This window comes from Rutilus rutilus, assembly GCF_951802725.1.
Source record: "Rutilus rutilus genome assembly, chromosome: 3".
In the NCBI taxonomy this organism is placed as follows: domain Eukaryota; kingdom Metazoa; phylum Chordata; class Actinopteri; order Cypriniformes; family Leuciscidae; genus Rutilus; species Rutilus rutilus.
Genome location: NC_140211.1, coordinates 46,642,712 through 46,666,216, shown reverse-complemented (window position 1 = coordinate 46,666,216; position 23,505 = coordinate 46,642,712). Strand labels below are relative to the sequence as shown.

General features: G+C 38.6%; 1 protein-coding gene across 15 annotated transcripts in view; it reads right to left on the bottom strand.

The window, feature by feature from the left end:
- LOC311287782 (receptor-type tyrosine-protein phosphatase delta) overlaps nucleotides 1–23,505 on the bottom strand; it is a 441,129-nt gene that overhangs the window by 142,875 nt on the left and 274,749 nt on the right. For all 15 annotated transcript variants that reach the window (XM_084404823.1, XM_084404828.1, XM_084404816.1 and 12 more), the window contains exon 5: nucleotides 14,341–14,492. In XM_084404823.1, coding sequence (XP_084260949.1) covers nucleotides 14,341–14,431 — 91 coding nt within the window. In that variant the 5' untranslated portion in view covers nucleotides 14,432–14,492. The remainder of the gene's footprint in view (nucleotides 1–14,340; nucleotides 14,493–23,505) is intronic.

Below are 23,505 nucleotides of genomic sequence, written 5' to 3'. Positions count from 1 at the left end.
CGATCACAAGTGCATATGATTTGATGTGAAGCGTCCGTAACGGTCACGTCCGTAACGCATTATTATGGTTGTTCAGAGCAAAGTAGTGGAATGAAATGTCGATCCTAGTAAGCATGAACATAGTTTAGCTTTGCATATAAAGTTTCAAGTTATTTGCATTTATAATTGTTATATTATATAAACTTCATCTTTAAAACGTTACGGACGTGACAGAGCACTGAAGCGTCGAGACCTCTTTATTAAAGCCCTTATAAATTCAACAGGCAGTGCTGTTATGACCAAATTAGTATATTTATTTCTCAAGCATGCCTCCAACTTTCAGCAAAATGCTTTATGTTCAAATTAAGTTTTTAAAAGGGGGGTCTTTGATTCCTCTTTTGAAAGCATGAAATATGGCTGGTTGAAATAAAATTTTTAGCATTGTTGCTCACCTCATATGTGGTGGAAAAACAAGGCAATTTTCTTAAAATTTCTGATACAGCACATTAATACAGTATATTACAGACCTAAATGGACAACTTAAAAGGGGTTTTGATCTTTAGGTAAAAACCTTATTTTTTCATGGTAAGGATGACCTTTGCGTGGAATTGCCCTTAACGTAAAAATAACTTTTGCAAATAACAATCGCGTTCCTGGACAGTGAGTGACCTTGCAAATTAAGATAAAATCGGATTTTCTCCCGTCATTATTAAAAAACAAGCTAACAAAACTCGCAAACTAACATTAGTGAAGCGGCCAGAGAGATCGTTCTGCCACCACCTAAGCTCCGCCCACAAACAAACGTCACCATGTTTACCAACTGAAAAGGGGTCTATAGTTTCTCTTGATATCAGCATGGTCACAGCGTGTGTTTTTTTTTTGTTTTTTTTACAGGGACCAGATGCCCCACTGATGAGTCTCTGTACATGAACATGGTAAAGTGAAAAATCAAACACCTTGGAAATAACAGGTATGTACTATGTTTCAGAAATGGCACAAAGGTGTGTGACTGTTCAAGTCTCTGTCTTTAGATCAGTGTGTTCAATAATGTGTTTTTTTGTCATTTGTTGTGTATCTTTGGATTTTGTTGTGTTTTAAATAAATCCAAACAATCAAAAAGCCATTCTTTTTTAAATCTATCCTCATTCTTTGTGCAAGGTTCCTCATAATGATAGGGCCTGATAGCACCTGATAGGGCCATTATGGGAGGGTCTTTTTCTTTCTCAGGTGTGAAACACATCAATATTCATGATGATTCACGAGAGTCAAATTGTTGAAAGCGCATAAAGCTTTCTTACACAAAACATGTCTTACAAATTTTAAATCAATATATAGTTTTATCTGAATGAGTAGGCAGGATGATTTTCACAGTTTTGTAGCAAATATTCTGGGCTACGTGATACAATTCAAAAGTCTTGTGAAGAAATGATCAGTATGGCTTTCAATGACCTTATTTCAGTGGCAATTTATTTTATTTTTTTTCACAAACCATGCATTAATGTAATTATCTCAAAACTACAAACTTTTACATACATGCTGCTGACGTATTATTGTAGCAGAGTTTGTGCTAAATACAGTGTAATCAGACTTTAGCCATGAAAATGTCACAAGTAACAGAAATAAGCACAAATGTTCAGCGCATATCAGAACACCTCCAGGGCCCAGAAAACACCTCAGACCCCAGAGGGTTAATAGTAGAGCTAAAGTCCAAATCCATGTCGGGCCCCACAGGCGGGTAATAAAAGGCTTGGGCTCCCCCGAGGCCAAGGCCTTTATACAGAAAGAACTTGAGCCTGCAGAGCAGGAACCTCTAAGTTATAAAATCTTACAAATGTGGACGGCGAGGACCAGCCGGCAGTCGCACAGATGTCTTCAATTGGTATACCACTGGACCAGGCCCAAGATGAGGCCATGCCTCTCGTGGAATGAGCTCTAACGCCAATGGGGCAAGGAAGGCCCATAGAAGCGTAGGCTAAAGCGATAGCGTCTACTATCCATCGTGATGGTCTCTGCTTGGTGACCGGAAGCCCTTTGGTGCAGCCACCGAAGCATATGAAGAGCTGTTCTGACTGCCTGAACGGGGCTGAATGCTCTAAATAGACTCTAAGGGCCCTAACAGGGCAGAGTAGAGACACATCTCTATCTTCTTACGAAGGGGGAAGAGCTGATAGAGAAATGACCTGAGCTCTGAACGGAGTCGAGAGCACTTTGGGACAACTTTGGAGTCGTTGGGCCCAAACTCAAGGTAGGAAGCGCTCACAGAGAGCGCCTGTAAATCGCTTGACCGATGCTAGGGCTAGCAGAAGTGCGGTCTTCAGTGAAAGAGGCTATAGATCAGCCGACTGAAGTGGCTCGAAAGGGGGTCCCTTCAGGGCCCTGAGGAATGTGGAAAGGTCCCAGGCCGGTATAAAAGGGGGTCGAGGCGGGTTCAGTCTGCTGGCCCCTTTGAGGAAACGCACGTTGAGGTTGTTCCTCCTCAGTGACTGGCCAGTCACAGGAGCATGGAAGGCTGCTCTAGCCTCAGTGATGGTGTTTAAGACCTTTTCCGGGAGGCCCCCAGGAACCCGTTGAGGGGCCATACGTGGAGGGCCCACTAGTTGGGACGAGGATGCCAGATCGTCCCGTTCACCTGCATGAGGAGGTCTCTCCTCAACGGTATAGGCCAAGGAGCTGATTCCAGCAGCTGCGCCAACTGGGGGAACCAGACCTGGGTCTTCCAGAGAGGAGCTACTAGAAGGACAGCACTCTTGCTTTTCTTGATCCGTTCGATGACCTGAGGGAGTATCGAGACCGGAGGGAATGCATAAAGAGGGCAGCTGGGCCAGTTGTGGGCCAGCCCAGTTTATGTAAAAGAAGATTGGGCATTGAGAGTTGCCTTCTGAGGCAAAGAGGCAGAAAACTCGCAGAAAACACTCCATATCAGCTGAATCGTCAGGGGGTGAAGAGACCATTCCCCGAGGGAACGTTGTCTCTGGATAGCATATCCGCACCCTGGTTCAGAACGCCTGGCACATGCGCCGCTCTCAGCGAGCGCAGGTTGGCGTGTGCCCCTAAGAGGAGGAGTTTGGGCTTGGTGTGCAGGTTGTGGAAATTTATATAGGATACCACTGACATATTGTCCGTCCAGACCAAGACGTGGTGCCCCGCCAGGTTTGGGAGGAAGGCTTTTAAGGCCAGAAAAAACGCTCTCATTTCAAGGCAGTTGATATGCAAGCGCCTTTCCGGGTTTGACCAGAGGCCGGAAACGGGCCTGCCCTCGAACAGGGCTCCCCAACCTAAACATCTGTTGAAATCACCTTCCTCCTCGAGACCACTCCCCCATGTTCACGCCCGATTGGTACCAGTCGGCTACTTTCCAAGGAGCCAGGGCTCAGATACAGCCGTGGGTCACTTTGATGCGCAAGTCAGCCCGCCCTGAATGAAGCCGCAAGCTGTTGAATGGAGAGAGCGCGGTCTGGCGTGAGCCATGAACCGAGTCGAACTGAGTCGATAACTGTTCCCAGGAAGGTTACACTTTGGCTGGGAGACAGTATACTCTTGGAAAAATGTATCCTGAGCCCAAGGCATTGCAAATGGCTGAGAAGCCAGGATCTGTGGGTCAGTCGGCAAGGTAATTCAGAAAGTGCATTCCCCGCTGTCTCAGGGGGAAAGAGCTGCGTCCATGCACTTCGTATTTTTACAAGGTGCCAGAGACCGACCGAATGCTACTAGCTGTTGAATAGTGAGGGCACGGTCTGGTGAGAGCCGTGCTTTCATCTGTCTCGAGTCAATAACTTCCCAGAAAAGCTGTATGCTGGCTGGGGGACAGCGCGCTCTTCGTGATATTGATCCTGAGACCTAGGCATTCTAGATTGCTGAGGAGCCAGGATCTGTGCATTATCAGTTCTTCCTCTGATTGGGCTAGGACGAGCCAATCGTCGAGGTAGTTCAGGATGGGCATTCCTCGTTGTCTCAGGGGGACAAGTGCAGCATCCGTGAACCTTGTAAAAGTGCGGGGAGCTAGGGACCAACCGAATGGTAGGACAGTATATTGATAAGCATGCCCCTCAAAGGTGAATCTCAAGAATGGCCAGTGGTGGTGGGCAATTTGGACATGAAAGTAAGCATCTTTCAGATCCACTGAGAAAAACCAATCCCCCGAGCGGATTTGCACGAGGATTTGTTTGGTTGTAAGCATTTTGAATGGCCGTTTCATAAGGGCCTTGTTCAGTTGTCTTAGATCCAATAACGGCCTGAGGCCGTCGTCCTACTTTGGAACGAGGAAGTAACGACTGTAAAAAGCCCAACTCGCTTAAAGATAGGGGAACTGTTTCGACAGCTCCTTTTATTAGTAGGTTCAACAGTTCGGTGCGAAGGACGTGAGCCACGCTGCTTTTCACCGATGTCTTGACTACTGCGCGAAAGCGCAGGGGTCTGCGAGCAAACTGGAGTGAGTAGCCTCGCTTATAGTTTTCATTTCCCAGTCTGATACCTCGGGGATGGCCTGCCAGGCCTCGGCCCGTGTAGCTAGGGGTTGAATGGAATCTGTGGGCGGGCCGCCGTGCAGCGGGGACCCGGCCGTCCTGGTTGTGTGCGCTAGAAAAACATTATTTTTGAGTGTGCTTGAGATTGCTGTTGAAACAGCATTCATTGCCAGAGGTGCGTGCTTTGTAACGGGCCTGGTGAATGATTTTGGGTGGTGGTGGTGGTGTGGCACAATGGATAAGACACATGCCTTTGGTGTGAGAGACCCGGGTGAGAGACCCGGGTTCGAATCCACTGTGAGACACCAATGAGACACCAATGTGTCCCTGAGCAAGACACTTAACCCCTAGTTGCTCCAGAGGCGTGCGACCTCTGACATATATAGCAATTGTAAGTCGCTTTGGATAAAAGCGTCAGCTAAATGAATAAATGTAAAATGTAATGTAAATGATTTTGAATACTCATTTGCTGCTCTGTTTGAGCTGTTGCTAAGACAGTGACTATCTGCGGCGGCGCGCGCTGCAGCGGGCCCGTTGTCTGAAGTAATAACAAGTGTTTTCAGTAGCATGTGCTTTGTAGCGGGCCTGGAGACTGATTTTAGAACATTTCCAGCCACCTGTATGAGGGGGACTGTTGGGGAAACATTCATTTCTCGCTCTGTTTGAGCCGCTGTTAAAACAGCGTTCATCTGCAGCAGTGTGCGCCTTACAGCAGACCCGTTGACTGCTTGAGTCACCTTTGAGGCAGTGCTTGATATCAGTGATGCGCGTTTTGAAACGGGCTTGGTGACTGATGTTTGAGTATATCTAGCCGTCTGAGCTGTAAAGGGGGCTGATAGAAAGACACTCGTTTGTGGCTCTGTTAGAGTCACTGTTAAGGCATTGTTTGATGACAACGTTTATCTGCAGTGGTGGGCGCTTACAGCGGGCACACTTTTGATGTCAGTGGCGCGTGTTTTTTAACGTGCCTGGTGACTAATGTTTGAAAATTTCCAGCCACCTGAGTTGTAATGGGGGCTGCTAGAAAAACACCAACATAAATTAGAAATCTTTTTAAACTACTCATAAGCACTTTTATAGAATGTATCATGTTTTATTGTAAGCCTATTTACGGTGATAAATTTTGACTCATTTGTCGAATTTATAATAGATCATCTGTTAAGGTAATAGATTTTATAACAACTGTAACATATAGTTTCTAAATAGTGGTCGACCAATATTGTTCTTTTGATTGCCGATGCCGATGCCGTTATCTTAGAGAGCAGGGTGACCGATGGCCGATATAAAGCCGATATTTTTTATACTTTATATTTATTTTAATCAATATTTAATAAATAATAAATCAATTAGAAAACAAATCAGTAAAATAAACATGCTTATACTTTAGATGGCAACTTCTTGAATCTGCAGTCCTATTACAGTATTTTTCACAATAAAGTAATTGTTTAAAAATATATGAATATGTGACTAAAAAGGAAGTAAACACTGTAACAGGGCACTCAGTAATCTGGTAATTTCATGTGCAATGGTAATTATATATTTTTTTCAAATAAAGACAAGGTAACGCTAATATTACATACAGCACACAGTGGAAACGATATGAATATGACACAGACATTATAACTGGATATAGCACAGCATATTTTAAAATGAAGGATTTAAAGTTTTTCGATCTCGAGTTATAGTGTCTCTTGTGAAGCTGATCTTCTGTTTGCATTCACTCACTTCGCATGGGCCGACCGTCACTCGCAATCACACATTTATGCAGGCTACAAATGCACACTTCACAAGATATCACAGTTTGATTCGATTACATCTGCAAGGTTTGTGAAATTAAATCTTTATTTAGATATGCAGAGATTTGTTTAAATGATGTAGATGCGAATTTGCTGAATGTTGACGGTAAATGATAAAGTACTTTAGCCTGATTGTTTGCCTTTTCTGGTAAATAATATAAAAGCAAACGCTTTACTTTTTTGCATATTATTTACTTTCTTTGTTTACCAGTTCTGTCTAACAAAGTATTAGATATGACTGACAGAGATTGTAAACTAAAGACGGAGAACGTGAGTGAGTGCAGTGTGATCAGGCGCTGCCGTTCTCTTCTCAGGCGCTGGTGTTCTCAGCACCGACCGTCAAAATATAAGTCCGGAGCACCATCAAAATAAAAGTCCCGCTTCCAACACATCGGCCAATCAGAAAAACTTATCGGTCGATGCCGATATTTTAAAAATGCCAAATATCGGCCGATATATCGGCCTTGGCGATATATTGGTCGACCACTATTTCTAAATGTGTAGGCTTAAGCATGGTAATGAGGTAATTAATTATAGCCTTATTGTAATTACAGCCTTACAGTTAAACAATTACAGTAACTATGGTTCATTTTCATAAGGCCAAGTGCAAGTTGTTATTGAGCTTTAAAGTCGGGACCTACTCGAATTATTGACCAAACAAAATGTGTTTTGTGTAAATTGTGTTCCAATGACGGCTGATTGGAAAAACCTGGCCTTCAGATATTCCAAGAGATGACAGTCAAAATCCTAAAGCTGATGAACTTTTAAGGAGCAGGAAATAAACAATTTCAATATAAGAAAATGTTAAGTAAAGGTTAAGTTAGTCTAAGTTAGTTTGACTACCCATGACACTTTGAAGTAAAACATTGTCAAATTCCAGGGGCTTAAAAAAATACATCATATAAATCTATCCTATGTAAAAAATGTATTGTTAACTAGGTTATTATTTTATTGCAGTTATGTTATCAATTAACTTTGCATGTGTGGATGATACCACAAAAGACAATTTTGCAAACAAAATTAACAAACAATCAAATAAATAAACCTTATGAGGGAGCATGTCCCAGGACCCTGCTAAAACGGTTCACACGTCAAACCCCACCACCGGGAATGTTCAAACCAAAACTATGCCATTGTGTGTGTGTGTGTGTGTGTGTGTGTGTGTAACAGCAGAGGCTAAACAGCTGCCACTGTGCAAAGCTTGTGGGCATGACAAACATGAGCACATGTGTGAACGCTGGCCTCTGACTGTCTGCCTGTCTCTCTCGCTCTTTATAATGTCAGTCGTCCATTTCCTGATGAACCGCTTCCACTTTTTCATCAGAGTATTTTTAAATCTTACTATAATCAGAAAACAGAAAGTCATTTGGCCAGAAGCTTTTAGAGATCATTAACATGAATGTGAAAAGAAAAACAAAAAAACACTTCAGATTGAAACTAAATGTAAAGTTTCTAAAGAGAGAGAAAAAGCAAAAACTGGGGTTGGTGATTTAGAAAATCTGTATCTTAATCTATACTATATTATTATGTGTAACTGTGTAATTTATATAATTTAATTATAATTAACACATTTTTAAGAATGATAACTATATTCAAAATCTAATCAAAGTTATTCAAAAAGTACTTAAGATTCTTCTGACCAATGGCAAAATCACAAATTTAAATTAAATGTAGCCTAAATTTGATTTATGTTTAGTTGATTTGTTATCATTGCTCTTCTCTTTTTATTTGACAATAGATGTTTATTTTGATCCTGAAGTGAACCATTAAGTTTTGGATGGCACACTGGAGGCCTCTCTGCCGACTACATATGATTACTGAAATGTGTATTAGTTTAGATATAAGTTAATAATTAATGCAAAAAATATGGAAAAAAAGGACACAATAATAATAATAAAAACAATACTTGAACATTTATACTATTCTAAAGTTTATGTGGAACTCATTGCCATTTTGACAACTTCCTTGATTTTATTTAAACTGATTCGCATACATTTGTTAATCATATACAAGACATCCTCTGCTAAGGTGACCTGAACCTGACAATGTTTTTTTTTATTTTTTATTTTTTTTTATGTTGTTATAAAAAATATATATAAAATTAGACCATCTTCATAAAAAGACTTGTGAACATACAGTACCAGTCAAAAGTTTGGAAACACTACTATTTTTAATGCTTTTGCAAGTCTCTTATGCTCATCAAGCCTGCAGTTAAAAAAAAAAAAAAAAAAAAAAAAAAACAGTAATATTATGAAATATTATTACAATTTAAAATAATGGTTCTCTTTTTTAATATACTTTAAAATGTAATTTATTTTTGTGATGCAAAGCTGAATTTTCATCAGCAAGTACTCCAGTCTTTGGCGTCTTATGATCCTTCAGAAATCATTCTAATATGATAATTTGATACTCAGTTATTATCAATGATGGAAACAGTTGTGCTGTTTAATATATGTTTTTGGAATACTTTTTTCAGGATTCATTGATGAGTAAAACGTTAACAGCATTTATTCATAAAAACAGCATTTATTCAAAATAAAAACATTTCTAACAATATAAATCGTTACCATCACCTTTTATCAATTTAACACATTCTTGTTGAATTAAAGTACTAATTTCTTTAAAAAAAAAAAGTTATTGTTCCCAAACTTTTGAACGGTAGTGTTACAAAAGATTTCTATTCTAAATAAATACAGTTCTTTTTAACTTTTTATTCATCAAATAATCCTGAAAAAAGTATCTCAGGTTATAAAAAAATATTAAGCAGCACAACTGTTTCCAACATTGATCATAAATCAGCATATTAGAATGATTTCTGAAGGATCATAAGACACCAAAGACTGGAGTACTTGCTGATGAAAATTCAGCTTTGCATCACAAAAATAAATTACATTTTAAAGTATATTAAAAAAGAGAACCATTATTTTAAATTGTAATAATATTTCATAATATTACTGTTTTTTTTTTGTTTTTGTTTTTTGTTTTTTTAACTGCAGGCTTGATGAGCATAAGAGACTTCTTTCAAAAGCATTAAAAATAGTAGTGTTTCCAAACTTTTGACTGGTACTGTACATGAACACACACACACACACACACACACACACACACTAGAGTCCATACATATCTTTGGTTATTTGTTGTTGTTTGAAGAACAACAATTAGTGGCAGTACTTCGAGTTCAGAAGTTTGTCCCCACTTTCACAAGCTACAAAATGAGCAAAAGTTTCACTAGCCAAGATGTTCTGGAAATTCTGTTGGAGAACGACAGTGGTGGAGAACGTGACATCGGAAACAGAGAACCACACTGAAACTGCTATAGATCAAAGTTTTTGATGGTACATGCAGTTAATATTACTCTGTGCAAAAAAATCAAAAAAAATTTGGGAGTGTTTATTATAAATGATTTATCCGTGCACATCATTATTTTCTTAAATTCATGTGCCTCGTAATCTTTAATCAAAATAACTTCCTCCCTCATGCAGCGACTTCTCTTCTCTGATGACGTGCCTGTCACTCACATGAGATCCACCAATAGCAAACCACAGCCATCCCATAAATTCCCCATGATCAAAATCAAGTCCTGCCCTACAATTGTTCTTGCACAGTTTCACTCACATATACGTCACAATAGGGAGGAAAACACGATCACAACTTCCATTTCATCCCGACTTTAAATGTAAGGGAAACCTTTTTAATTTGCGTAAAAAAAATAGATGTTTATATTTGGCCTTTTTGGACTGTTTGACTTGCTGAACAAAAAAAAAACAAAAAAAATGAAAGAAAAATTAACTAGGAAATTAGTAATTAGAAGCTTAATGATTTATTATCAACTGTTAAGTGATAATTTGTAGGGGTGTGAACCGACACTGGTCTCACGGTTCGGTTCGATTACGATTATCATGTCATCGATTCAGTTCAATTCGATATCACGATGCATCGCGATGCACCGCATCCTCAATTTAAAATTTTACTTCAAAAGTGATATGTGCGCGCGTGTCTGTACGTGTGCTCGCCTGTTCGGGAAGTCGCACTGACAGAAAGTGACAGTTTAAGTTTCAAGGGAGTAAAGCTTGTTTATGCCATTAAGAAAAGGAAAATCTGTCAAATAAATTTTGTTTTAAAGAAATGTTTAAAGCAGCGCTCATTAATCAGTGTATTACGTTACCATTAAAGATGCGTGCATCAACCGTCGCCGAGTCCGCTGTTGATGACGATCATCCATTTATAATCACGCGTAACACAGAATAATTGTAATTTGACCATCGGGTGCGGATACTTAAATCAGAAAATTATTGGGGCGGGTGGATGATTTATTTTTGGCTGCGGATTCGGCGTTGGAGCTCATCCACGCATCTCTAAAGCAGTCAGACTCTGCCAGGCGTTAACAGCTCGGGGTGAAAACGGCTAACGTGGTTTATCAAGTTTGTGGTATTACCTCCTGCTTATTCTATTTGTGCGTGACATGAGCGCACGCAGCGTGTCTTCTGCAGGTCGTGCTTACCAGGTTGTTCATAAAAGCCGAAATGCATTTTTAAGCATTTTTCATTTTCTCGCACTCGCGTCTCACCTCCCTCTGCCATTGTATGCTACTGCAACAATGCACATACGCGACAAATGACGTCAGAAAAGTGTCAGTACATTATAATCGGTTATGGTCTATTACTGAACCGATACCGAATCGTCCTCGTCTGCAACGCGATGCATCATAGAAACGATTAATTTTTACACCCCTAATAATTTGGTAAATTCAGACTTTTTAGCCTTAATTAATCTTGATGACAACAGTGGGACAATTTAACTGGTTAATTTCAGTCAGTTGTTTTAAGATGCTGCTGTGTTTATCTGAACAGAGTTTGCATGTTTTTCTTAAAGCGGTAATACTTTAGAATTATGTTCCATCATTAATTAATAACTAGACAGGAACATATGAGTAATGCAATGTTAACATTCTAACTACTACTAACTAACAAGAAACTCCGATTAACAAATTAGTAAGTAATAGCGCTTAGTCAAATGTGGTGGTTCACTATTAGTTAATCAATAACTGCTATTTTTTTTCGCACCTCCCAGAGAAATACTAAGAACTACTATATAGTTCTATACTATATAGTATAGTATTATATTCATAATTAATGTGAATAATGCATAATGTATAATTCATTCTAAAGTGAAGATCATGGTAACCCACTAGTAATGACTGGAGTATTACCACTTTAAAATTAAATGACCACTTTTAAAATGAATCAGTTACTATAGTGTTAATATTGCCTTACTCATTTGTTCCTGTGAAGTTATTCATTAATGACGAAACAGTATTCCAAATTGTTACAGACAAAGCTTCCCATCTATTTCCACAGCAGACAGAAACTCAACATCCTCCACTGCCGCCTACATAGACAGTCCCTCACTGAACTGAAACCTCGAACCTCAATTTTTTCACCGAGCTCACTGCATTGCATTTTGAGACTGCCTTCTCTATGAGGGATACATGCAATGCTGTTTTAGTAGTTTGCTGTCATTTGAAGAATCGTCATAATGTATTGTCGCCTTCTTTGTCTACGTACTGTAGGTCGATCACTTGCTTTGGGAAGCTCTAAACTTTCTTTCTCTCTCTCTCTCTGTGTGATGGTTCCTGATTATTCCTGTCATTTTCCCATCCGCTTCAGAACGGCGCAGCACTAATTAAAGCCTGAAGCTGCAAACGAGCTGACAAGATTTTACTACCACAGCAAAACTCACAGACAAACTAAAATTAAACACCATCCCACATGTGACCACATACATATCCTGAACACATATAGACTCCTGCTTATGATCACAGCTCACACACTGAACACTTGATGGGCGGCTCTTCATTTAAATGAAATTACCATACAAGCAAATTAGACGCAAAGATGCCTGCACAAAATGCTAATTCCAACCTGCCTGGCAGTCATATGCAAATACTGATCTAACGATCATCTTTATAACACGAAACAAATTAAACATCAAAAATCACAACAGATGCACAATGACCAGATAAAAGAACACGCCACAGGACAAATAATGTGATAAATCACATTTATTTGTGTGTAACGTCTTCTCTGCCCTTGTGAAAAAGACATGCACTTAACTGTACTTCAGATAATATTATATTAATGAAGTAAAAGGCCATGTAAGTGTACTTAAAGAAAGCACACTTTCAATACAATGTTTCTTAATACACTTAAGTTCGCTTTTAAAAATAAATAATAAATCAAAATAATAATTTGTTGGTAACACTTTTTTTTTTTTTTTTTTTTTTTTTACAGTGTCCTTGTTACCTTTAATTTAGTTACTGTAGTCATTACTATAAACTAACCCTAAACTAAACCAAACCAAACTGAACCCAATTACACTGTAACACGAGCACCTTAAAATGAAAAGTATAACCATAAAGTTCTACCAAAGTTTTAGGCCTACTTTAAAGTACATTTTAAAGGTACACTATGTAACTTTTTTGTTTTAAAACAAAATTTAAATAATGAGTGAATACATCATCAGTCTTCTTCCAAAATGTGTTTTTGTCTTAATGTCCTTGCAAACGGAGTCCAAAATTCCTGTCTGAAATTTTCGCACGTTAAAAAATAAATACAACCTCATGTTGTGTCAATCACGTTTACACACTGCCTCCAGAACTTTCATCTGTCATAGAACAATTTGAATCGAGTTCGATTTTTAGCGTTTTTCGCATCCGTAGCAAGCATTTTGAGAGTGTTCAAGATTTCGGGTTTCTTTTTTAAAGGTTAAATTAAAAATTTAATGAAACTTATACAATTTAACAGCATTTTGTAACAAATGTAGCAAAAATTACATTTGTATGGCCCTATGAAATAGCCTACATTTTATGTTTTCTCAAATTCCATTTTATTTTTACCAAATTCTGTGGTTTCCCATTTTTATTTTTTCTGGATTCCATTTTAATGGTTTAATTAAATTGTAATAAATAAAAGCATGTCTAATTAATAGAATTCATGAAAACAACTTATTGTATGTTATTTTATTTTTTTTACAATAACTTAAGGCCGTAAGGCTATATTCTCTGCAACGCTTTAACGTATTCAGACCAAACTTGGTACATGTCATCACATGCATGACCCAACTACTGGTCAGGATTTATGAAAAATAGCTTTTTTTTTGCTTAAAACTTCTGAATGGTTTGCCCAAAAATCATAAAACTGGTCTCTTATAATTCAGTGCAGCATACTTAGGCGAACGATACCACATTTTTCCATATTGGCCATTTTGGGCGTCAATTCTGTCATAAAATGCTATATTTTATGAACGCATTAACATATTGCTACGAAACTCGGTATGGGTCATCAATCAGGACCATGCCCTATTTAAAAAGTTTATAATAAAAAAAAAAAAAAAAATCCTAATAGCTTTTGATTAATTTTGCCTATTTTACTGAAACTGATCTTGATAGATTCCTTGAGTCAGAGATCAGCGATAACAATGATGCCATATTTGGTCGAATTTGCTGTCCACCATTTTGAATTTCTTTGAAAACCTACTTTTTCTAACTCCTCCTAGACCCAAAGGTCCGATTTTCACCAAAATCAGCTCAGATCAATTTCAGACCATGCCAGCAAAAAGTTATTAAAAGCTTTGTGTTTGGCCAAACCATTCTGGAATAACGCATCAACAACTTTGATGACATGATAGCAAGCTGATTTTAAGGGTTTAACTCTACAATGCTTTGGCATATTGACATCAAACTTTGTATGTGTCATTGTCTCCACCCATTGACCACACAACATAGATTTGGTAATAGCACCACCAATTGGTCAAATGCCATAAGCAATTAAATCATATTACATGTAATCGAATTTATGATTTATGATCAAAACTTGGGTTTGACAACTGCCAGACATCAGGGCACATTCAGGAGGCCGAGGGCCCTGCGTCACAATCAGCAGTGTTAGATTCAAACTATCAAACACACAACACCTCACTCTATGTGGTCTGAACTTTTATGGCACCGCTAGTTTGAAGTCTTCTGTGATGTTTGAGTCAAACAGTAAAGAGAAAGAGGGCAAAGAAGATGATAGTATAAATAGGCAGTTAAAGGTGAGACTTACACTCGCCGTTGGTGAGCAGGACGGAGGCGGTGAGCAGCAGGAGACAGTGTCGGACGGAGGGTAACGCTACAAGGACGCTTGGCACAGGCATGATGTTACAACTCACCCGCTGAGTGTGCCAGCTCACAACGCTCCTGCAACACTCTCACAACCTACAGACAGAGAAACGCACAAGAAATTAATAAATCAAAAGATATTTTCTATGTCATGACTCTGAAATAAACCAAATGAAAACTTTTTTATATTTTAAGGCAAAACACTACAAGCAAAACCATTGTTTTGTTTTTTTTATTTCCATGCACTGGTCTGTCTTGAGTTCTAATTTGCTTCCATAACATGTCCTCTTTCAGACTAGTGGGGAAAAAAAACGTTCAAAACACATTCAGTGTCTATTACACTATCTGTTTGCATCTGTAGATTTCAATTTCAATACAATTCTTTTAAGGCTATTTTCTCAAAATTAGTTCTCCAGTTCAGTAGCACTTACACCAAACGTTACAGTTTTATTCCCATCTGTATTATAAAGGTTTTTTTTTTTACAGAGGGGTTTGTCAATATAACATTCAGCATGATTTCTATAACATTATTCCTAAAAACATGGTGAAAAAAATGTTTCTGTTGTTGACAGTATTTTCTTAGAGTGTGTTCACACTTGTAGTTCGGTTTGTTTGGTCTGAATCAAATAGTCCTGGTCTGCTTAGCATTCAGATTGGCATTTTAACACCGAACCTAAAGGCATAGGGATACGTTTAGCCTACAACCTGATTGGTCGGCTTATATGACATATTGCCTATTTTGAGACGGAACTTACCAAACATCCAAAACAACGCTGTGTGCTGAGCTAAATGCGCTGATATGATGGTATTTTGACCAGCTGAGAACTCGTGAAGAGCTTATAAAATGTGTAGAGTCAAAACAGTGGCAGGAATCCCTCCGTTACACACACAAACGAAGATCTGCTGCGGGGAGATGTGGTTCTGATCCCTGTACCAAACTTTTATAAGCAAGAAAAAAACAGGTATGCTTGAGCATTCTGTCCTTTCTAGGGTCTCATCTTCCCGTTTTTGGTTCGTTTACATGTCTTTGGTCCGTGTTGCTTTCATATAACATTCGAACCGCACCAGAGTTCATTTGGAAGCGGAATGAGACCCATCTTTTCAGCGGTCTCGGTCTGCTTGTTTGATGCCAAGTGTTCGGATGACATGTTCAATAACACTTGTTCAAATGAAACACACTAACAGAGCCATCGCACCAGGGTTTGTTTTAATCGAACCAAACATGCCAAGTGTGAACACAGTCTTATTTATGGAGTGATAAAAAGAGATATCAAAAAATCCCCTCAGTAAAAACCTTTAACTCTAATATGTTAACAAAACGAAACAAGAATCTTTAACCTGGCTTTATCCAGTGTTCATATTTACTGTATGTTCTGAAAATGTAAGCAAATAAGTGCATATTTAATTAGATAGCCTAATGCTAGTTTTGCATTTCAGAAAACTTGTAAAACAAAACATTTGTCTTGATGTACTTGTGATTAATCACCTGGGGAAAGTATCTATTAGTTACAAATTTTACCCTATTCACCTATAGTGATTTGCTTTAACAAGCTTTTGCCTTGGAAATCAGATTGCAGAGCTCAATGTTAAACACACACATGCTCACCACAAACTCACCATTCAAATGAGTGAGTTTACAAGCTTCAAACAACTAAAGTCTCTTTACACCTTTAACAACTAGATGATGTCCTTAACTGTTTGTAATAATCACTTTGTCATTGAAGAGATGTAAATGCAAATGTAATCCAAAGTAAAACACACTCATTTATATAAATGATTTATACACAGAGTTGCCATTCAGCAGTAAAACCTCTTCATCTCTACGGTACAAACACAGACGACGCAGACTTCTGTTCCCACCGTACGCGCTCACACACGGAAGTCAGAGTTGGCATGCACTCGCCGCCTGCTGACCAATGTCACACGCACTGCCACGCTTGCTATTTCCGTTCACGATACCATCACTGGCTCTGGCTGTTACTTTATGAGCTCATTTCGACTCCGAGCGCAAGTATTCATGAATGCAAGATGACAGTCTGTGTAATATTTGTGTGATTAATTAATAGTTCAGATATCAGCTGCTCCCGTCTTGTGTATTGTGGCACTTTTATTCCAAGCTTTTGTTGGGAGAGTGAGACAGACAGTGAGACAGACACATCCATTATGTGTGTTTTGTATCTGTTCCTGATGAGCCGATTCTTTGTTGAATACGAATTTCCATCACGCTCACACACAGAGCAAACACTCTCTCTAGAAATCTGACAGATAAGTAATACCGCACGTCGCCCACGTTGGCAGGCGATTTGTAAATAAACGAGAAAATGGCCGTGTTTTTTTTTCCTCTTCTTGTTACTCATCTGTCTGACATTGATCCAGAGAGAGAGAGAGAGAGAGAGAGAGAGAGAGACGGACTCAATTGAAAATCACATCAATTCATTCACATGAGGGAACGTCTTTAGTGAATGGCTCTGGATCTCCTGATAGACAGAATGAACTTCAGGGTTCTTCACGCCGTTCTTCTGCCATGGATGGCGTTATTGTTCCTCATTAACATGCACACAAATAATGCCTTTAACAATCAAAACATGCTGCTATGTTTTTTTACCAAGATAATACCAACACTGGGATGAATATTGCAGATCTGTTTCCAACATGTTGTAGCAAAAATATAATTAAAGATTATGCATTTAGTACATTTAGCAAAATCAGATATTCCTGTGAACTGCCCATAGTAAACAACTTAATAATCATTTTAAGCACCTTGGGCTGCATCTGTCAGCTGATTCAACTGACTCTCCTGAATCTGTAGCATGTTCAGAACATTTCTGCATTCAGAATGAAACACTTATAAAGACATTGAACATCTGTAATAACCCCTAAAAGCCCAGAATAAATCTGATAAGACAATGCAGTGTTATCAAAACAATCTGACACACTGTTTAACAGAAATGTGCCATAATGACATGCTCAGCAGCAATGCTGAACACATGGAGGACATTAGAAACATGGTTGTGTCTCAAAAATGTGTCTTCCTCAGTGAGACCTCCAGACAACATCTAAAACAGCACCCAGAGGTCAGCATATGGCCACCAAAGTCCGCCTCATCTTGTAATAGCGTGTGTGTGTGTGTGTGTGTGTAATTTGTAGATTTTGTGCTCTAACATTTCTCAGCAAATGATCTGAACTATTTATATTCATTTTACAGCTCTACATTTGTGAAGTAGTAGTACACATTAGCATACTTTTAAAAGAGTACTTATTATGGAAAAAAAGAATACATGCTGCAAATTACTCAATCTACAGTTTACAAATAAAAAATAAAAATACAGAAATGTACACCTAAAATATAAAGGAAAATAAAGGAAATAATACATTTAAGTGCAAAATGAATGTAATGTTTATATTAAATGCAATTAGTGGAACTTTAGAGTGTTTTGACCCACTTAAGTAGGACTTAAGTACATATTTATATGTAATTTCATAATTACTTCTATTGCATTTGAAAACTTTAAATGTTTTATCGAATAACACACTACAGTTAAAATTCTAATCAAGAACTTTACATGTACTTTAGTATGTTAGACAACAAAAGTTGTACAAAAACTCGGAGTAATTTCAAATTTCAAAAGTGACATCGGAATTTCATTTATGAGAACAAAGACACAATGCCAAAACATTCAGCGTTGGATCATAAATCTAAACCTACGCAATCGCATGCACATGACTGGCCGTACTGGACGTGTCATGATATTGTGTAATCCCGTTGCCACAGGCGCTATGTACCGTGACCTTTACTCAGTCTCTAGCCATGAGCGCTTCATCAAATGTATCTCCGTCCCTTCGGACACGTTCTGCTCTGGAAACACTTCTTCCCACACTGCTGTTGAGTTTCAAGTAAAGCTCATAGTGCTCATGCTACGCTCAAAGGCCATCCGTAATTAAAATGCCAAGTGTTTGCTATTATCTAAATGCTAATTATGTGTGATAAAGTCGTGGCTAAATGACATTACAGAGAACAGCAGGCGTTTCTGCGGATGATTTGAAACACAGCACTTTAGCGCAAGAATAACCGCTGTTGTAAGGATGACAATGTTAGCGGCACTAAACCTGTTATCTGCAGGAGAAAAGGAGAATAATGGCTGCTGTGGTTAAAGAGCTGGACTGGTAACTCAAAGGTCAATATCAAACCTAGTCTCTCGTATAGTCCAGTTAACTTAGAATTACACAAATCAAATGCTAATTTGGTGCAATCTGATTGGAACAAAACGTGTCAACAAACAAAATAAATTGGAAAATTGGAACAAAACAAAAATGTCTCTGAATTAAAACATTGGCAACGAAAAAGTTGCTATTTAGTACATTTAAAATATGTGACTCGTGCAAGCAAAATGAGACGAAATGCACACAGGCTACTTACGAGTTGCAGACAAAACAAGTGAAAAACATACATTTTGGTCCCTCATCTAGAGATCCCACTGCTCCAAATAGTAATTAAACATCTAAAATTATCTTTATTTTTATGTTTTCAGAGAGTACCTTCTTCCTTAATCTTTCCTTTGTTTTAATAATCCATGAAAATTTTTATTTTTTCTCTGCTGGCTTCTTGACGAATGGTGCGTCCCCTCAGCACAAGTTTGGTATTGTTGTCAAGTTTGGTAACTGTAGCATTCCAACGTTGTGAATATTCAAAGTGAATTCTCGATGGCATGAGTCTGAACCAATGAAATGAAATGCTTATGTAAACAAAACGATACTCGCGCTGACTGGCACATCCAAAGTACTCTCAGTCAGCGTGTGATCCCGATATAGCCTACACCTACACATATATAGTATTTCAAAATATCTGTCTTGGCGAGTATTCACGCAAACATTATTTGTTATGTTTTAAATTAATGTTTGGCTAATTGTTGGGGAAAAATACCTGATATGTAACATTATATTAGATCAGTGCATTAAAATTGGTCCTAAAGTCGGCATGAAACGGAATATGTACTAATATATACTAATATTGTAAAGGGTAAACCGAGTAAAGGGCTTCTGAAATGAGAAAACCTGTAGGCGGGGCTTGATTTCATCCTGGAGGACTTGATTGGATCGTTGAGAGATGATCGAGGGCGTTGCAAACAAAATGAAGGCAGAATTAAGACAGGCCTTGTCATAAATGGCACCCTAAGCACTCGTGGTCTTCCTACGAGTCTGCACTTTCGTGACGTAACGCCGCTTTGACATTTCAACCGTTTGACATTTGACATTTCAACCGCAAAGGGGGCGTTCGTGAGCACCCTTCTAAAACCTAAAATGACAAATGGGCACACCATGGACTTAACGGACACGCGCACACGGCAGCCACTGTAAGTCCGTCCACAAGACTGAAAGTTCATATGAATTGTGCCAGACCACAATAGCCCTGCCCTCGCACCACAGCACATGACAGGAAGAGAAGTCGTTTCGAGGGGGGAGGGAAGGTTAATGTTTTGGATTAAAGATTATGAAGGCAAATTAATAAAAAAAAAATTATGAAGTGCACAGATAAATAATTTATACTAAACACTAGTTTGGCGTCCTCATACTCAGATTCAAGTCACAATATGGCTTGATCGACAAATGCCTTGATCGTGGTTCTCTGTCGACATCTTCTATAACAGACGCGATGGCGGAATCTACACATCTCAATTTTCCAGTGGCAGCCATCTTTGTTGTTAAACAAATTCACAATTCTTGAATACTAATGACACTCAATAAAGCTACTTTTAGATTATTAGGACTAGGTAAAAACAGTTCCCTTTCGAAAAGGAACTCGCACTGCATTCTCTAGAGGACACTATGGAGAACACCTTCAGCGCAACCGGTGTCTGAAGCATGTGTTTAACCACGGCAATGTCATTGGCCCACGGCAGTCTGTGACGTGACTACCGGTGGGAGTATAAAAGGGCACCTGTATTAGACGTTATCAACTTTCTTTGTCTTCGGGATCCATTAGTTTGCGTACGTGTGAACGTGAATATCATGAAGAAACACTGCCAAGCGTTTCAGGTAGCGTGTACGTCTGGTGCGCATTGTGCATGAGTGAGGAGTATGTACGTTTAGTTTTCGAGGGAGCTGTATGCACATTTTGTGAGAATTTCTCAATGGAATCCGTTCGTATCGTATTTACAGATGTGGGAATTGCGTTTGGGTGGAATTCCTTCAACTCGAAGAGGCTGGATGTGCTGGGTAGGATGCATTCGCAAAACTATCTAAAAAGACAGGTTAAGAGCTTTGTCTTTTTTCTGTTCTCTCCTGAGGGATAGTAGTTTGCATTTACATTCAGTTTGCAAGCACTGGAGTTGAAGGCACTCAAAGCATTCGTGGCTGTTCTCGTATGATTCTTTGAGAGTGACCTAATCTGGCACTTGAACTTAGCACCCTTAACTCTGGAAGGGGTTAAATGCATGTTGTGTGATGTGGTCACTGTAATTTGTCCCACCCAGGCTTGAAGAACAACTTTCCAGGCTCTTACATGAGAGTTTAGAGTTAAGCGCCATCCCTCTGCAGCTCGGGGTTCCCTAAGTAGGCTGCCCCCCACTTAAGTGGGCTCACTTATGAAGTAGTAACTGCCTCTCCCATTGCATGGGGTTTTATTAAATAGGCATTTCCTTTGTAAGTATTCTTTTGATATAGGCCTAAGGTGAAGCTGCCTTACCCTGATGGTCCACGTCTTAAGCAGGCGGCTCCTTCATGAGCATTGCAATGTATTAAGTTTGAAGCTGCCTCCTCCTAATGGCAGGTTCTTGAGGTAGGCAGCTCCCTTATCTTTAGTGAAGTTGTGGCTGCCTACCAAACCCAGATGTTGGGTCCCTAAGCAGGCCCCTTCACTTGTCATTTCAATGTACTAAGGTTGAAGCTGCCTCCCCCTGATAGCAGGTTCCTCAAGCAGGCAGCTCTCTTAGGTCTTGAAGTAGTAGCTTCCTCCCCCATTCACAAGTCATTGCAATATACCCCCTTAGATTTCATTAATTAGGACATGGGCATTTAATGGAGTATCCTTGCCCCTGATGGGGTTCCTTTTAAGTATGAATTAGAATCAAACTGAATCAGGGAATCTGTATCAGTACACCGCTCTATAGATCATGATGTACAATTGATAAAATCTTAAAAAATTCATGACCTTTCTGATTTTCAAACTGAGGCAGAGACAAGCTCTCCTGTCACTTCTCATATCCATCACATTAAAGCTCAAAGTTCTGACTCTGAGTGAGGGGCGAGCCCGAAATAGAGCCCAAAACACTCTTAAAAATGAAGAAAAAAGTTAAAAGCTTCTATAATATGTATCTTCATTTCTATACAGTGATATTTTAAAGGACTTTGTCAAAAACCAAAAACAAATAGAAGATTCACATTAATCCTGCTGAAAAGTTTGCAGTCAGCTGATAGTCTTTTCCACTCACCAAGGCTTTTATTTGATCATAAATACACAAAAAAAAGTAATAAAAGAAAATATATATTTTTAATATATTTAGCCTATTAATGTTTGAACCATGCATATAATGTATTGGTATGGAGTGTATTCTCTGAAGTGCTGTCAGGGACTTTTGTATTTATTTCAACTTTCTGTATTTTTTATTTAATTTTTTTTTAATTAGTGCTGCACGATTAATCATATCGCAATCGCGATGTCAAGCCTATGCGATTATATGACGCAAAATGCTGCGATTTTATGAAATAAATAAATGCATGTCTGGACATGACAACCCATTCTCTCTGAGAGCTGTTTGCCCATTTTCTACACCGCTAATAAAAAGAAGACCAGTCAGTTTCAGTTTAGGCAGTGGCGCGTATGGTCGCGTCGTGACTTTTTCCGGTGCGCAGCGCGGAGAACAGGTGAAGATGATGCCGAGCAGACGGACACTGAACTGGTGGCCAAAAAAAGATTCTACCTCTGTTATATGGCGATATTTTGATATTTGATATTTGAGATAACCGACACAGAGCAGAGAGAGCAGGGCTACCAACTCTCACTCAATCAGTGTGAGACTCACTCAATTGACACTTTTCACACGCTCTCACACCACACATCCATTTTCTCACGCACAGAAAAATCGCAAAGCAAAGAGGAGGACACTGACACCGACAGACTAGACAGAGCAGGTTACTTTTGGTAGGAACAAATTCTCAGCTCTCAGATTCTGTCAATTTTATTACGAAATTCAAACAATAGCAATTTGGGGATTGTAAATGTGACGTGACAGATCGTGGTCGTGAACCGAACATCTCTCTTTACTAGTTAATAGTAAATAAACACAAATGAACAATAGGTGTTTTGAAAGAAACAGTATAGCTTACCGAAATGTTTATGCCTCATACATCATATCGATCAATCAGTGTTTTTTTCAACCGAGGAAAGAGGTCAATAAAACAGCTGGAGAACAATGTCACTAAACGCTGTATTTACCTCAAGAAAGCCATATGATAGCACGTTAGTTGGTTAGTTACTATGAATTTTATTATATTTTAACTTATCAAAATAGTGTAGCATTGTTATTATAGCCTAGTAAAAACCACATTATATTTAATTTGAGTTGTTTTTTTTTAACCTTTAATAATAATACCAGCTAACAGGGTCTCTGTATGTTTACAGCATTAGATGAGATTTTTTATTTTTATTTTATTGAGAAAAATTAACATGTATCTAGTCTACTGTTAGGCTACCTAATATTTATCCAAATTAAATCAAGACCGGAATCAAATCACAAGATTTGAATTGAAATCATGAAATTTGTGTCAAGCAGTAATAAAAACAGTAGCCAACAAGTCATTGTACCATGTAAACATTGTAACATGCTGTCACTAAACTTAACAAAATTCTGTTTAGTTACCAAATGTTTTGACAATCACAATACACTTACACCAAAAATGATCCACAGACTGAGTTTATACAAAGCATAGCCTAGGCTATATGTTACATCCTGTTTAAATGTCCCCGCTTGTCTGGACAGAATGTTCATAATATATTATTTTCATGAGCGTACAAATGTTCTTATTTATTGTTCTATTTATTTTATACTATTGTACTATTGAGACATTACAAGTTTGCAGTAATGCAAAGATGTCATTATTTAATTTTGTAAAA